General features: G+C 37.8%; 1 protein-coding gene across 32 annotated transcripts in view; it reads left to right on the plus strand.

Annotated features, from left to right (window-relative positions):
• The window catches only part of RBFOX1 (RNA binding protein, fox-1 homolog 1), a 1,116,883-nt gene that overhangs the window by 1,069,685 nt on the left and 31,991 nt on the right, over positions 1 to 15,207 (plus strand). For 29 of the 32 annotated variants that reach the window (XM_017733911.1, XM_017733912.1, XM_017733899.1 and 26 more), the window contains one exon: positions 7,897 to 7,936. The exons of the other annotated variants lie outside the window; for them this stretch is intronic. In XM_017733911.1, coding sequence (XP_017589400.1) covers positions 7,897 to 7,936 — 40 coding nt within the window. The remainder of the gene's footprint in view (positions 1 to 7,896; positions 7,937 to 15,207) is intronic. 32 annotated transcript variants of the gene reach the window in all.

The raw sequence follows: 15,207 nt of genomic DNA on the forward strand, positions 1-15,207 counted from the left end.
TATATATATATTTTTTTTTTTTTTAAATTGCAGTTTGCTTAGTTTTTGTAGTTGCCATCTTTGCCATGATAGAAATCTGGGGTGCTTCTCTTAGGACCATGGGTTTTGTTTGCTTAAATAATGCCTTAAGATTTCACTGTCGGTGATCTGCATTTACTAAAACCAAGTAGTAAGGAACCAACTAAGGAACCAAGAAGAGGAGTTTATAGTATTAATTTCTAGAGACTCTATAATCTTCTTTATTTCAGAAGATTGTTTGGGTTTTATGTATATTTTTAGGGGAAAGGAAGAAGAAACAAATTCTCCTGAAGCACTGCAAAGGCTGTCACAGAAAGGCTTTGTATGCTGCATGTCATACTTAGAACCCCTAATAACACTGGCAAAAGATTTTCAGCTATTAAGAAATTGGAAAATCTAGAAAATCAAAAAACTTAGCAGATCCCAGGCCAGAGTAATATTTTGTCATAAAAACTTAAAGTTGTTTTGCCACTACATCTCTATAGAGCTACTGGATCTTTCTGGAAAGGCATCAGGAAGGGTTGGCACAGGCAGTGAGAGAAGGTGATCTGTCTGTCTGTCTCTCTCCCCCCCTCTTTATCTCTCCCTGCCCTCACTAAAATCCCATTCAGCAGCTCCTTGGCTCCCTTTGGGCTGAGTTTTCAGGGATATATAAGAAAGTCAAGTTGACCATTCCTCATGTTGGGGAGTGATCATCTCAAAGAAATAAAGTGTTCTAAAAACTAGTATAAAAATGATGCCACAGAACCGGGTTATTTTGTAAAAGTGTATTCTGTGATTTCATTTGAGTGTTTTGTGTAGTTTATTAAGCAAAACAGTATTGCTACTACTGGAGGAACAGACTCTTTTCTGAAGTTTGCCTGAGTAACCTTTGGGCAAGGATGGTGTCCCACCAAAGTTATCCTATAGTTGCCATACTCTCAGTTAGAGTCAGTCCAGGCATGTGTACATGGTGATGAAGGAAGCAAGCTTAGCATGCCCTGCATTCAGATTTCAATCAGAATTCCTCAGCTACCAAATGGATACTGCATCTAAAGAAAGCAGACTCTCCATCTCTACCTTGTTTAAAAATAAATTACTCAATTGGAACATAAAGTGCAATATGTAGTGAGATAACAAGGTGGGCCACTCAGTTTCATGATGTCATTAACATCACACCTTAGTTAAATACAAAGTCATAAAGGCATATAAGAAAATAATTACCAGCTGTGTGTGACAGTTTTTGGATTGGACAATATTTTTTGGTTAGTATTTGCAAAATGAGTAAATAGTTCCTTACTAATAAGTAACTTAAATTTGCCTTAATTTTAGAGGCTACACGTGGGTGCTCTATGTGTATACATGTGTGGTACACACATTATTATAATTAGTTCAGTGACTCAGTAGAAAGAATTACATTTCCAAGTGTAGCACATATATATCCTCATGTAATGGTACTGCTGATTGTCAGCATCTTCAGCAGTAAGTTAGATGTGTAAGCACAGAGAACTCCTGCTGTAAGTCAGTACAGAAGTCTTGCAGTCAGGCCCAGCAGTGCTCCAACTTGAACTGGTTTCCAAGAGGTCAGCTCAGCACTCTCACACTCCTCTGCAGGGTGGTTTGACCGGTTGGCTGAAGCTCATTCCCTTCATGCTCGTGCCAAATCTGGCTTCAGAGGGAGCCGTGCATTGCACCGGTCACAGGTCCCATCACCTCATTGCTCTGATGGCTTCCAGCTGTCTGAGAGGAGCCCTTGCTAATCTAGGGCTCACCTTGCCAGAAAACATCATTTGAAACTGCAAAAGTTTGCAATGACTAAGCCCAGTCTTAATTCATGTAGGTCTTAGTTCAGATATTTAATTTTCTCCATCCACCTGTGCTTTACAGGAAGGCCCTGCTTTCTGAATTGGCCACTTTAGTAATTCATGGATCAGTATGGACATTATACATATCTCTGTTGCACTGATCCACAGCTGGGGTAATAAAGCTTTATTCTGCCATAATTTCTTTGGCCTGGCATATTGGATCTCATGTTGGTATCTTCACTGATACAAGAGTGTAACGTGGAATTTCTGTGTGATACTTTGTTCTCTGCTCAGCTATTCTGTCCTGTGACCCATCAAAGAAGCAGTAAGGAATTTCCATCAGAAAAAAAATCCTTAATCAATGAAAATAAATTGAGAATGTGGTTTTCAGTCACAACGTGAATAGAAGTCAAGGGAAATTACTGAGATAATAAAGAGATCACGGAGAATCAATCAGCTTAGAGAAGGAAGCAAACAACTTGGAATATCATTTGTTGATAAGAAAAATGGAATAAGTTTTGAATGCTCTTTTGCAATTAATTTAGTAGCAATTTCTTATTTTTCACTCAAGGAAGGAGCCCGGCCTTACAGTCAAGTAAACAGTTTCTTACTTAAGTATTTTCAGTCATTAAAAAAAAAAAAAAAAAGACAATTATTTTCTCTAATGACAGATATAATTTTAATAATAAATTTACATTAAATTCCATCACTGTTTAGTTAGAAAAATATTTCTTTTCAAGAAGGAACCTATGTGTAGTTGCAAAATATAAAGCTGGAGATTGCAATTACCTTTGTTTACTTTCTTTTATTTTATTAACCTTAGATCTTGATCTAACCTCTAGGTCTTGTGGTCATAAGGCAGGATGAGTTACGGTGGTTCCTATTAAAAGGTGCCTTCTGCTGTGCCTCCCACTTACTGGGGAGCAGCAGGCAGGTTTGCTAGGTCTGACAGAAATTGTTGGGTATAACCATATTTAAGGCCATTTTTTTCTTATAAATAAAAGAACAGCACATGTGCTTTAAAATGTGTCATTTGAAAATGGAATTACTGTTCATGAGATACATGGCACTACCCCAATAATTAATGGATCCTTTACTTCTGAGTGAGACATTTCACTAATTCCTTGAGATGTCATCTTGTTTATTAGCTCATGGAAAGTACTTCACTTTTAGCATCTGTGGCATCATCTCTAATGCCTTGAAATATGAGAATGTGCTGCTTACTTATAACTATGTGTAAGTAATGTATGTACCATAAAACCCCACTGACACTGAAATGAGGAGTAAAGCTTGGTTTGTGTGAGAATACTGAATGCTGAAATTTAGAGTTTGGAGGTCTACACTGCATGGAGAGCTTAAACTCAAATGATGCAGCAGGAGAGGGAAACAAGAGATCTTTAATCTGTTGTCAAGAAAACCCAGTGTCACAGTATATCAGGTAGTAGAGCAGTAGTAGGTAGCAGGAGTAGTGAAACTAATGAGAAGCCTTTCTGTTTCAGTATCCTTTGCCTTAAATTCTTCACACGTTTAGTGTGTGATGACTTTGTCTTCACATTTCCTGTCTGCTCCTTTCAGTTCTGATGAAGCTAACAGAGAATTACCTTTCAGTCTGTATCTCCTCCTCTGCTGTCTTTCCTGGGAAAGCAGGGGAAAGCAAGATGCTTTTTTCTGTTTGAAAAGAACGGTTAAAAAAAACCCCAAACCCAACCCTAAATAGAATTGAGAATTTGTGGGGAGTGTGGAGGAGAAATAACAGAGACTATTCAGAAACTTGTTCCCCTTGTTAAAATAAACATTCTCAAGTGCTACTTGCTAACTGATTCAAAATGAAAATACAGCTTTATTTTCCAACCCTTATTCTGAATTCTAAATTTAAGAAGATTAGTATGAGCTACTATATCTCCTCTGGTTGTTATGGGTTTTTCCCACTATATTTCCTTGGGCTCACGTAAACTTCCTCTTACTTAGGACTCTCTGTACGTGCAATTGTTGGAACAAAAAGTGGTTTTTGCCAGCACATATTGATTCATGTCTGCCAGCTTTGTTCTCTGCAGCAATGCCCTCAGTCAGTTTCCCAAAGCAGATGATTTAACTTGTCCGTGGCAGAAAATGCTGAAACTGGAAAGGCAAGAAACTTGAATTAGAGAACATTTTAGAAAGTTGAAGCTGCCTCTTACAAGAGTTTCAATTCTATGTTTACAACACTTAAAACTGTGTTGTTAGAGTGTTGAAAGGTGTTGCTTTAATTCTGCCTTTGGTTTAAACAAGGCTGTAGTTGCATCTCTTCTATCATTTGTCTCATGAAGGCCTTAGATTGAAGGGTTCGTGTAAAAGGTGATTTCCAGACCAAGAGCTGGACAGTGTAGGACAGTGAGGGTGACCCTCCCAGCAATCAGAAAACAGAGAACTCTTGTTCCTTGGCTGCTTTCTTGTAGTTGTTCTTGAGAGGTGATGGTGAACTGTGACGGTTCCTGTGCCAAGGAAGCACATCAGGGGTGCGCTGCCCATTTGTTCCCCTGAATCCATCGCTCTGGATGGGCTTAAGGTTGGGTGCATTGCCCTGTGCAGGATGTGTGTGGCTGAGGGCCATGGACCCTCAGCTGCTGGGAAGTTACTCAGCTAAGGTTTGTTCAATCAAGAGACTGTCTTTTTATGTCATTGATAGATTATTCAACTCAATCCTTTTGAAAGATGAGGACAGAAAAATGATAATGAAGACAAATGTAGCTCTCCCAGGATATTGTAAAGGTGGAATCTAAACTAGTAAAGAGTTCATGTTAATATAGTTACAAAAAGTGATTATAGGACACAGAGACTTAAATAAAGGAGCTAAACCCATGAAAGTCAGATGAATAATACTTGGTGAGGAAAGAGTTTCCTATTCAGGGAAAAATAATTTCAGGAAATGATTGCCATTATTTAGATGCACATATTGCCATTATTTAGATGCACATATTATTTAGATGCACATTTTCTTATTAAATCAAGATTTCTCACTTCTCTGAGTTTTCCTTAGCACAATAAGATAATAAAATACATCTGAATAAATCCCCCAAATTTGTTGTTCTTTTAATGCCTCCAGGAAGTGCATTAACATATCCATTCCTTGGGTGAAGTAATTCAGATTTCAGTGATGTGGCTATTTGAAAACACTGTGTTGTTTTACAAGGAGCACAAGATTTACCTCTCTACCAAAATAATTTTTTAAATATAAAGTGTAAAAGGAGCTGTTGTAAGATGGGTCCCTGTGTGATGCCTTCAGTCTCTTCCCATGCTCAAGACATTTTTTTTTCTGCCTAGAGCTTCAGAGAGAAAAGGGGGATATAAGCCAAGCAAATTAAACCAAATTAACAAAAAAAAATCCTTGGAAACTTACACACTAAAGGAAGGAAAAGCAAAACATAGTTCTTGGTGGTTTACACTTTGTCCTTCTCCTGAAGGGTGCTGTTAGAATATACATTTGACTCCCCTGGTAAGATTTGGTCAGGAATCAATGAATGACAAGGACGCTGAATAGAGGAAATATTCTCTGAAAAACTTATGGAAGTGTGAAGAATTACTTTTCCTTAAAGTTCAGGAGAAGCAGAAGGGTTTTTATTTATTATCACTGTCATAATACAAGATCATGGGGAGGAAATAAGATAAAATCAGCTGATATTTTTTTGTAGTGCAAGTCCAGGGACTCATTTGCCTGATTGTCACTTCATCTTAATATTGGCCGTGTTTAATGATGGAGTTATGCATATATGTCTCATTTTAGTGATGGGCACATTTTTCAGCATAGTGTTTATGAAGTGGTTTCATTTAGAACTCAAAATAAGTTTCTGTCTGTACATGACTGGAAGGAAGACTGAGGTGGATGAATGAACCTGTCCAAGATTACAACCAGCTGCACCTAGGAATGAAAAATTTATCAGTCCCTATTCATCTTTGCTGTATATCCACAGATCACCAAGAGGAGGAAGAAAAAAGTTTCCCTTTCTACACATGCTCTCTCAAAAACATTATTTTCTGAATAGCAATATTTAGTAGCAATTCAGAGTAGGATGTTTAAATGTACAGTGATGGGTTGACCTCGGCTGGCTGCCAGACCCTCACCCAGCTGTGCTCTCCTTCCCCCTTCTCAAGAGTGTAGGGGAAGAAAGGAGGCTGGAAAATCTCCTGGGTTCAGATAAAGACAGGGACATTTTTTGCCAACTGCCATCATGGGCAAAACAGACTTGACTTGAAAAATGAATTTGATTTATTTCCTACTGAAATGCAGTTAGATGGTTATAAACAGAGGTAGAACCTAAACCACCTTCCCCCAACTCCTCCCCCATCTCCAGCAGGAGTGGCACAGGGATATGAGGACCCAAGGGTTGTGGCTGTGGGGCCTTCATCTCCAGTAAACTCAGCATTCTTTTTATGTCATCTCATCCAAGTCCTTCCATGCTGTTCATGATTGTGTGCTCCTTCCTCACAGTCGTGTGGAATGCTTTATTTCTTACGTGCAAACAGGTAAAGAAAAACATGGAGTGTTTTAAAATAATCAGAGCATCCAAACCAAAACCAAAATGAAGGTACACTGCAGTGTAAATAACAGGCTCTCTGCAAGCTGCCAGTGTAGACCAGGTTTTGCGTATTTTGCTCTGCAGACATAGTAAATTGGAAAATATGTGGCTAAAGGTCTGACCCTACTGAAACAAATGGCAGACACTCCACTTTAAGTGGAGCTGAGTTTTCACCCATTATTGTTCCATAGCAAACTTTTATCATCAGTGTGGTTTTATCCATGTTGCTGTGTGCATGTATGCATATTTGATTTTCTCCAGTGATTCTGACTTGACACATACCAGCTCAGCCCTGTGGGGTTTGGTCATTGACCTTAATAGATCACTTATATTTCTGACATGAAAATTCTTGTTGGAATTGCAAAATGGTTTAGGCTAGAAACTTGGTAATAACTATTATTCCTAGATAAAAGTATTCCGAAATTGAGAAGATTGTTGCAAAAAAACCCTATTGTGTGCTCTCATATTTAGCTCTTGAAACAGCTTGGGTTGATTCCGGTATTGGAAATACAAATCTTAAGTTGCAGAATTGCCAAATGGATGTAAAATTGCAGGAATGACCTAATGGGTGTAATTGGTAGGCCACTGTTGTGCAGTTCCAGTTTTATTTAGCGTAATCATTTAAGCTGTCTTTGTCATACTGTGTCATTTATCTTGGAAGGGTTTAGAATCTTTCACTGTTTGCACTGATGATTGATCTTAGCTGAAATGAGACCAGCTCTGGGTGAACTGGTAGCAGCAACATTACCACATTTTTTTGAGAGGAGTAGTAGTAATGTATCCAACCAACCAAAACAGGGGAGCTCAGAACCACTGGCATGTTTGCCAAAGCTGTAAAATGCTCAAGTAGGCAAAGTTAATATTTTTTTTCATAAGAATAGCACCATGAAATTCTCAACAGATCTGCTGTCACTACTGGAAATGTGCATCGAGCCAACAATGCAGTACCTATGGATTCTCTCACCTCTGTGTACATTGAATATTGAGATTTGACCTAGTGGGTAGAACAACACCAGCATAATTATTTCACCCACTCCTCTCACCAGTTCAATTTAGGCAGTGTTTTGTTTGCCATCTAGGTAATGAGAAGTAACCCTTTATTTCAGAGGGTCAGCATATCTGTAGGACAAGAAAGTAGTACTTCAAGAGTCAGCTTTTTGCTAAGGTATTGAAACTGGATGTAGGATTGGCCCACTGAAAATTTTTATAGGAAAGAAAAAAACGCTGTCAATATGTGGTTTCTTAAAACTAAAAACGGGGGAAGAAAAACGCCCCCAAACTTTATCAAAAGTCTTTTCCAATCCTGCCATGCTTTGCCTTCCTTTGACTAAGCATTTGGCATACTTGATAAGATGATGTATTTGGTACAGGTTCACTTCTGATAATTATTACCAACCTCCTTAACCAATGTGAAGAGTGCCTTCCTTCCCCCTCCCCTCTGTTCTTGTGAGAGACTAACCTCAGCTGTGCAGGGGTTGGTGGCATTTGCATGTGGAAATGCACTAATATGGATGTTTTTCTTTGTGTGTGCATCCTTGCAGTGTTGTATACCAGGATGGATTTTATGGTGCAGACATTTATGTAAGTATTCATTGATGTGCATGCTGTCCTTGTACATTACCAGAGTCATTCTTTTTACAAGTTTGCTGCCTAGCTTGACTCTGTTTTGTCTATTTACCATCCCTTGCCTGTCAGAAAGAATTGAGAAGAATATCTCTCACATTGGAAGACCTTTCTGTTCATTACATCTATCATTGTTCAGTGGAGCTGAATTAACTCTTCAATCAAATGCTGAATGAATGCAAAAAGATGTGAAAAATGTGTGTGCGTGTGTGGAGGGGCGTCTCCCTTCATAATTGAAGTTCAAAGAAAATATAAAGCAAAGCAGAAACATTCTTTTGCAAATCCCCACAAGCTCTTTTTTAAAAAAATCAAGGCAAGCTGAATATTGTGAATACTTGAAGTATGAAAGTACTTCATGGAGAGATACAGGTTTCCCAAATCCAGACAACACTGGGTATATATAGGTGCCATGGTGATAGTAGAGCTTAATGGCTTAGTAAGTTTAAGATATGGCAATTTATTGTCTGCAATCTGAGTAGACTTCCAAAAATTGCACTTCTAAAATTCAGTAGTTTCAGTTTAAAGGAGATGGGTAGAGATTTTTCACAATACAAGTGGATAATTTATTAGGAAAGATTCATAGTCCTGGATCCATCGTACCTAATTGTTCACCAATTTAATTTTAAATAAAGCTTTTACAAGTTTTTGCCTTTTTTTTTTTCATGCTTCATACATTATTTTTTCTTGCCAACTTTTTATCTTGAGTGTACAAAAGGAGGCTTCATATGTCTGAGTATGCAACAGGTTTCAGGGGGTTGAGGCTAAATTTCACTCTTCTAAAATAATTAAGTATTATACCTTATGTATAGATGTAAAAATATTTCGCTGGTAGTAAGCAATATTTTACTTTTGTTATTATTTTAATAAGGCAATCTGGTCCTAAGTTACGTCTTTGTTTCACCAGACAGCTTTCTGTAACCTACTTGTACAGTCTCAGTTGAGATAAAATGAGACAGATGAGTTGAAATTTGTAGGAATATTAAAAATTAAATAGGCAATGCTAGGAAACATCCCTTGTGATCATTATCAGGAATCTTCTAGAACTATTCCCAAGGGAACAGATTTTTGTTAGTAAGTTTTATGTAAAGAAGGAAAACAATTTGAATTTATGGATGAAGCAGGTTTTGTTTTTCTGATGGAGATGGAAAGGCCAATCCTTATCTGAAAATTCATTTGTGCAGCTTAAAAACATATTTAAAATAAATTAGCGAGGGTAAAGTCCTCTCCCTGTGTACTCAGTGCTGTTGTCAGTAAGGTATTGTTTACAACACAAGAATCACCCACTGGCCAAAGGTTTGCTCAAGCCAAGTAAGTGGCTCTAATCTCACCCAAACCTGTTGCTGCACAATTTTTGAGCTGCTTGGGACACATGTTACAGTGTGGAATTTCTTCAAGTGTGGCTTCCAATTTTCATGTTTCTTCAAGCTGTCCAAAGAGTTTGACTACCATTTTGCTCAGTTTACCAACCCAGAAATCTGCAGGGCAAGAAGACATCTTTCTCAGGAGGGCTCAGTGGGAGAGAATAGGTGGGAACTAAATGTTACCTGAGGATTTTGTAGGTTTGGAACCCACTGCTGCTGAAAGCCAGGAACGTCTCTTTAGTGACTGACAATATTATTTTTAAGTGGCCTCACACCCTCTCACAGACCTTAACATTTTGTTTCCAAATGGAGGGTGATTTCAATGAGAAAGATACTGAGGAAATTCCTAATCCTATAGCATCAGTTTTGTTGTCTGCAATAGTTGTGTGCATTAGAAAATGGAATAACTACACTGCTTTTCACCAGTTGCAGCTTTGTATTTCTGATTGCATATCTTAGTTCTCTTAATGCAACAGAATGTTTATAGCAGATGACAATTAAAACACTCTTCTGGAAATTTAATTTCTTTATAATATACAAATCTTTTTATTTTATAAATAATTTTTCTTCACATTTGTGCCTTCTTTCATATAAAGCATTTGCAGGAGAGGGAGTGAGAGATAGAAAGAACTGGCATAAATCAAGTGAAACCTTAAAATTCACAGTGTATTAGTTCTTAGTGTAGCAGTTTTCAGCAGACCGAGTTATTTATTAAATCCCAATTGTTTATGACATAGTTCTACTTGGCTTTTCATTTTAAGTGCAAAGCTGAAGCTCTGTGAAATGACAAATGCTCTGTGAAAAAAGGAGAAAAAACATTTAAACGATGTAGGGTTTAATAGTAGATTGGAGAGAAAGAAGCCTTAGAAATACCACAGAAAGCAAAACAAGAGGCACACAGTAGTGAAAAGTCAGATCAAAAATATTCATTAATGGGTATATCAGAGTGGGTTTCATCCTTCTCTGATTGCATTGAGAAACAATAGAAATATGGACTGTGCTATTCTTTGCATAACTTGGGATCAACAGAGCCTTTGGTGAGAGAAACCATAGATTTAGGGGAAAGGAGGGAGGGGAGATACAGAAAGATACTGGCTGGGTAAAAACTGCAGGGTGAACCAAGAACAGCAAATATCCAGAGCTGCTCAATACTAACCAGTGGAATAGAAGAGATTACATATATAAAAACGGGTGGAAAGTACAGTCTAAAGTGAAAAATAACAGCCATGATTCTAGATGTAATATAATATATTCTATATTTCGTATAATTCCATATGGAATGTAATAATCCTTCTGAAATAGCTGAGCTATTGAATTCCCTTTAAAATGTGCCTTTGAGTAGGAAAAATAAAGGAGATTATTAGGAAGTAAAGAAGACCTTTTAAAATTAAGTATTGATTCACTAAGAGAAAAAGTCATTAAAAGAGAATTAAAGTTGCCTGCCAGCAAATATAGAAGTTCTTAGATGAAGATTGACACCTGTGAAAATAAGAAAATACATTCCACAAAATGAAGCAAAAAATAGTAACAGTCTCAGAAATATGCAGTTAGAATAATAGCTCTACACTTTTGCTCTGCTTTATCTTAAATCTGTTCCCTTTTTTTCATTGCCATTGTCATAAAGAATGTTTTCAGAATGTGTCAGTCATCAATCCACACCTAAAATGTGGCTCGGAAGGCTCGGAAACACAAGAACCTTCCACACCCTGTCACCACCAGCTTCAGAAGAGCCTGGGTAATGGTTTAACCGTGGCCATTAGTCTGTCCTGCTGCTCACAGCAAGGTTTTCCAAACTTCCCAGGATTCTGGACCTGGGATACTGCAGCTGGAGAGAATCCATGGTAAAATAGACAAGTATAGGTTTAAAACTTTGGTTCTGCTTTTTTTATTTTATATTTTTTTTCTTTTCTCTTTTTTTTTTTTTTTTTTTTTTTTTTAAATGCTGCTGGGCAAGAATAAGGCAGATTTTTGTGGTCAGGGGTATGGAATGAGACTATTTCCTAATAGCTATTGCCATCACCTTTAGCTCAAAGCTAGGATGGAATTGGGGATGGAGGATATATTTCTTTCCCAAGGGAAAAGCCAAGGTAATTACCTAAGCAACATTCCCCTGAGGTAGAAGTCCCTCAAAGCCATCAGGTCCCCTAAAAGGCATTACTGTTCTGATGTGAAAAGCAAGGATATGCAGATAGCACTGAAGCTTTTGTTTCAGGACCCAAGGATTTTTTGTGTTTTAGCTGAATGGAAGGGTGTGCCATTTCCTGTGACTCACAGAAACAGAGCAAGTGGAGAAATGACTTTGCCAAGGGCAAAAGGGTCCCCAGGGAGCAGTGGGTTGTTCTTTCCACTGCTCTGTGTGCTGGAACACTCCATGATACCCTTTAAAAAGTTTGGATAGGTAGGGATGAAATGTCTTTTCATCTCATCTTTGTGATACAAACAGTACCTTCAAAAAGGTACCAGACCAGTCCTGGTGATTGTATTTGGCTGGAATTAATGCAGGTGGTGCCTGGATATTTTACCAAGAGTTTCTGTGAGGCAGAAGCTACCTCTGGGAACACGATACAGAAATGCCCCAAAGGTTGCACACAGGCCTGTTCTGGCATTTGAGCCTGCACAAATTGGGGGTGGATTGATTTCTTTTTAATTCTCTCAGTCCAAGTTTTACTCGGTGGGCAGAACAAATGCTGTTTAAATCTCAACAGCATGTGAGTGGAGGAAAAGGCACTGACAACTTCTATATTCTGCAGCTCTGGGTGTAATTCTTGTAATTTTTAATACCATTCTTCTATTTGTATTTAATAAGGCAGGTCTAATTCTCAATACTAGAGAAGGTTTGGAACCTTGATTAATTTATGTTCACAAAATACTCTGAGATCCTTGAGTGAAAGGAAGTATAGGAGGTATAAATTGAGGAAAATTAACTCTCAACATTCATATGAGATATTAAATATGTAGCTAATAGAAAAAAAATAACAAAAAATACTCATCATTTAGAGTCACTTTGTGTGTCAGTACATCTGAGATCACGAGAAAAACATAATTTGGCTGTTTCATGAGGAGGTGCACACATGTGTACGTGGTTTTGTGATCTCTAGATTCTGTCTGGGTAAGTTTTTTGTGAAAGTTAGCCTTACTGTAGATATACACACTTTATTTTAAAATTCAGTTGTATTTAATTTTCTGTTCATTTCCATTTTATCATCTTGTTCAAAATGTGTGTGATTCTGTTCTAAAATTAAGATTTCTCTACAAGAATCAGCAACTAATTTCTGACAGACCCCACTACTATTTTTCTGTTTGCCTGAGCCAGAGATGCATAAAACATTGAGAGGAAAATTCTAATGAATTTCTCTGGGGAATTTGCCTAAATTCCTTCCTTACATCTTTCTTTCCATCCTTCCTTCCTCATTCAAATCATTCCATTTCTGTTTCTTTATAGAGCAGTGTTGCAGGAGCCTGTGTATGGCAATAAGTTACCACAGGTATGACACCCACTGATGGAAAAACATCACCATGCCGAATGTAGACTCATGTAAAATCATACTGATACTCGAATAATTATGAGAGAAAATTGATTCTGTGTGTACAAATGGCAAAAACAGTCCACCAGTTGCATTTTATTTTCCAGATTCAGTTGCAAAGTCTCAGAGTGATACTATTAGTTTTTAAAACTAAAGCTGCTGTAACACTGTTTGATCAATGTTCTGGAAGTAGCAAATATGGGAGCACAGATAAGGCAGTAGCATTTTTTCCTTATAGTATCTGAATTTATTATTTTCAAAATAATATGCAAAGCATAAAAGTCAGGTACTTTCTGCCTGAATATAAATATAAGGGAAAAAAAGAATTCCTAAAACATTTCTAATATATAGGAACTGAAAATTGTTATTTTTATGTAATTATTACATAATTTTGTTCTAAGTATTTTATTTTGCAATATAGTCTAAAGCATGAGGATAAATATATAATGTTACTCAAGAGATGTATATGTAGTGAAGATTACTGGTGTATTCTTAATCTAAAATACTAGCCAAATTCAAAATCAGACAAAAATTGTCAAGTAGCTCTTGTCACAGAAGTTCAGTTCAGGGGTTTGAAGCAGATTCCCACCTCAATTCCCAATGTAAAGTGTACCTCCAAGTATTTTCTTCCAGCAGAAGAAAATCAAAAATCACCTGAAGTAATTGAAGTAAAACAATGAGAAAACTTAGTACAACACCAAAACTGCAGAATACAAACCCCATAAAAATAATTTGCTTAAGCATATATTAACATGTAATTTATGCTAGTTTATTTTAAAATGATGAATTCATGACATGGGATGGTAGGGAATTAGGTTTTCCCTGATAACCAAACACATCCTGCTTTTTTAGTTCTCCAGCGATTTCAGGTAAATTCAATGCCATCAATCTCTTTTTATTTGTATTGCTTTATACTCATTCTTGCCAGGGCTCTCATAAATGTCAGACTGATTGCTGAATCCAAAACATCTTAATAAAGCTCAGAGTCAAGCTTCCCTGTTCAGCAGAAATTCTTTGAAAGCAAATCAAAATGTAAGCATAAAAGGAATGTAGCTCTTATGTTTAGGGAGCAAGAAAGGGTCTCTCCTCACACACTGACCAATTTTTGGTGATAGTAAAATGAAGGATAGAAAACCAATCCTCACGGAGCCCACCAGATTTCAGATCTGCTGCTGTGGGAACAGCCTGTCTCCTTTTCCTCCCATTCAGAACTGCTTGTGGTGGCCTGTTCTCAATCCCATACCATGGTGGGAGCTGTTACATGCAGAGTTGGATTGACTTGGAGTGGCTCTCACTTTTAAGTCAGGGGTTTTAGGAGTGAACATCAGGACAAACAAAGGAGTTGGACACCCTGGTGAACAGAACCGTGTCAAACTGCAAATCTGCCACACATTGCCGGGACTGGATCACAAAAACAAGTTCAGTATCAGGGGGAAAAAAAGAAAAAAAAGGGAAATAAAGGTGTCCTATTTAGCCCTCAAAAACCAGGAGGGGAGAACAGGTGAGAGTATCATCTCTCACCTCTCTTCCATTGACACAGGCCAGCCCAAGTGTGCAGTTTGAATTTATCTCCTCTCAGCCTCGCTGGCTATTGGCTTAGTTTGTACCTGGTGACATTATTTGGTATCTGAAGGCCTGAATGTACATATCTGCAGCAATGTGTGCCTGTTCTGCATTTCTGACAGTGATAGCCTTCTGCTGGTTTATAAAAACCAAAGGGTCTGAAATGAGAAGGTGCTTTGTCTCACTGCCTCTGTGTGCACAGAGGAGCAGAGGAGAGGGCACGAGGGGCATTAGGAGATGCTTATTCCTGCCTGATCCCAAGGCTTGTGTGACACAATTGCTGCTGGCAGGGAGCTGGCCAGGAGCAGGAAGGGACATGTCCTGTTCTCTGTGTGAGCACTTGAAAAAAATTCAGAAAGAATGTTCTTCAAATAAGCTGACAATTCAAAGCCTGGAGTTTCTAATGAGCTGTCAGTGTATGTAAAACTTGTGTTTATTCTTAGGGTGATGTGGCAATTGTCAGCTGAACGATTGATTTCCGAACCCAACCTGCTTCAAATCTTCAAACCCACAAAGGTTTACATGTGGTAGGGATGAAAGCCATTCTGCCAAGCAAAGTGGTAGAAGGGGAAATAGCTTGAGAAAGTAGTTCAGATTGCTTTTCTGAAAAGAGCGAATTTCTATTTGCAAAATCAAAATAGAAAACCCACAAAAGTTACTGCAGTAAAAATGTTCTACTGTTACAGTAAAGGCTGACACATTGTGGCCTATTCTTCCTGCTTCAGCACAATATCTTGGGTGAATGCAGCCTTCCAAAAAAAAAAAAAAAAAAAAAAAAAAA

This window comes from Corvus brachyrhynchos, unplaced genomic scaffold (assembly GCF_000691975.1).
Source record: "Corvus brachyrhynchos isolate BGI_N302 unplaced genomic scaffold, ASM69197v1 scaffold5, whole genome shotgun sequence".
Classification (NCBI taxonomy): domain Eukaryota; kingdom Metazoa; phylum Chordata; class Aves; order Passeriformes; family Corvidae; genus Corvus; species Corvus brachyrhynchos.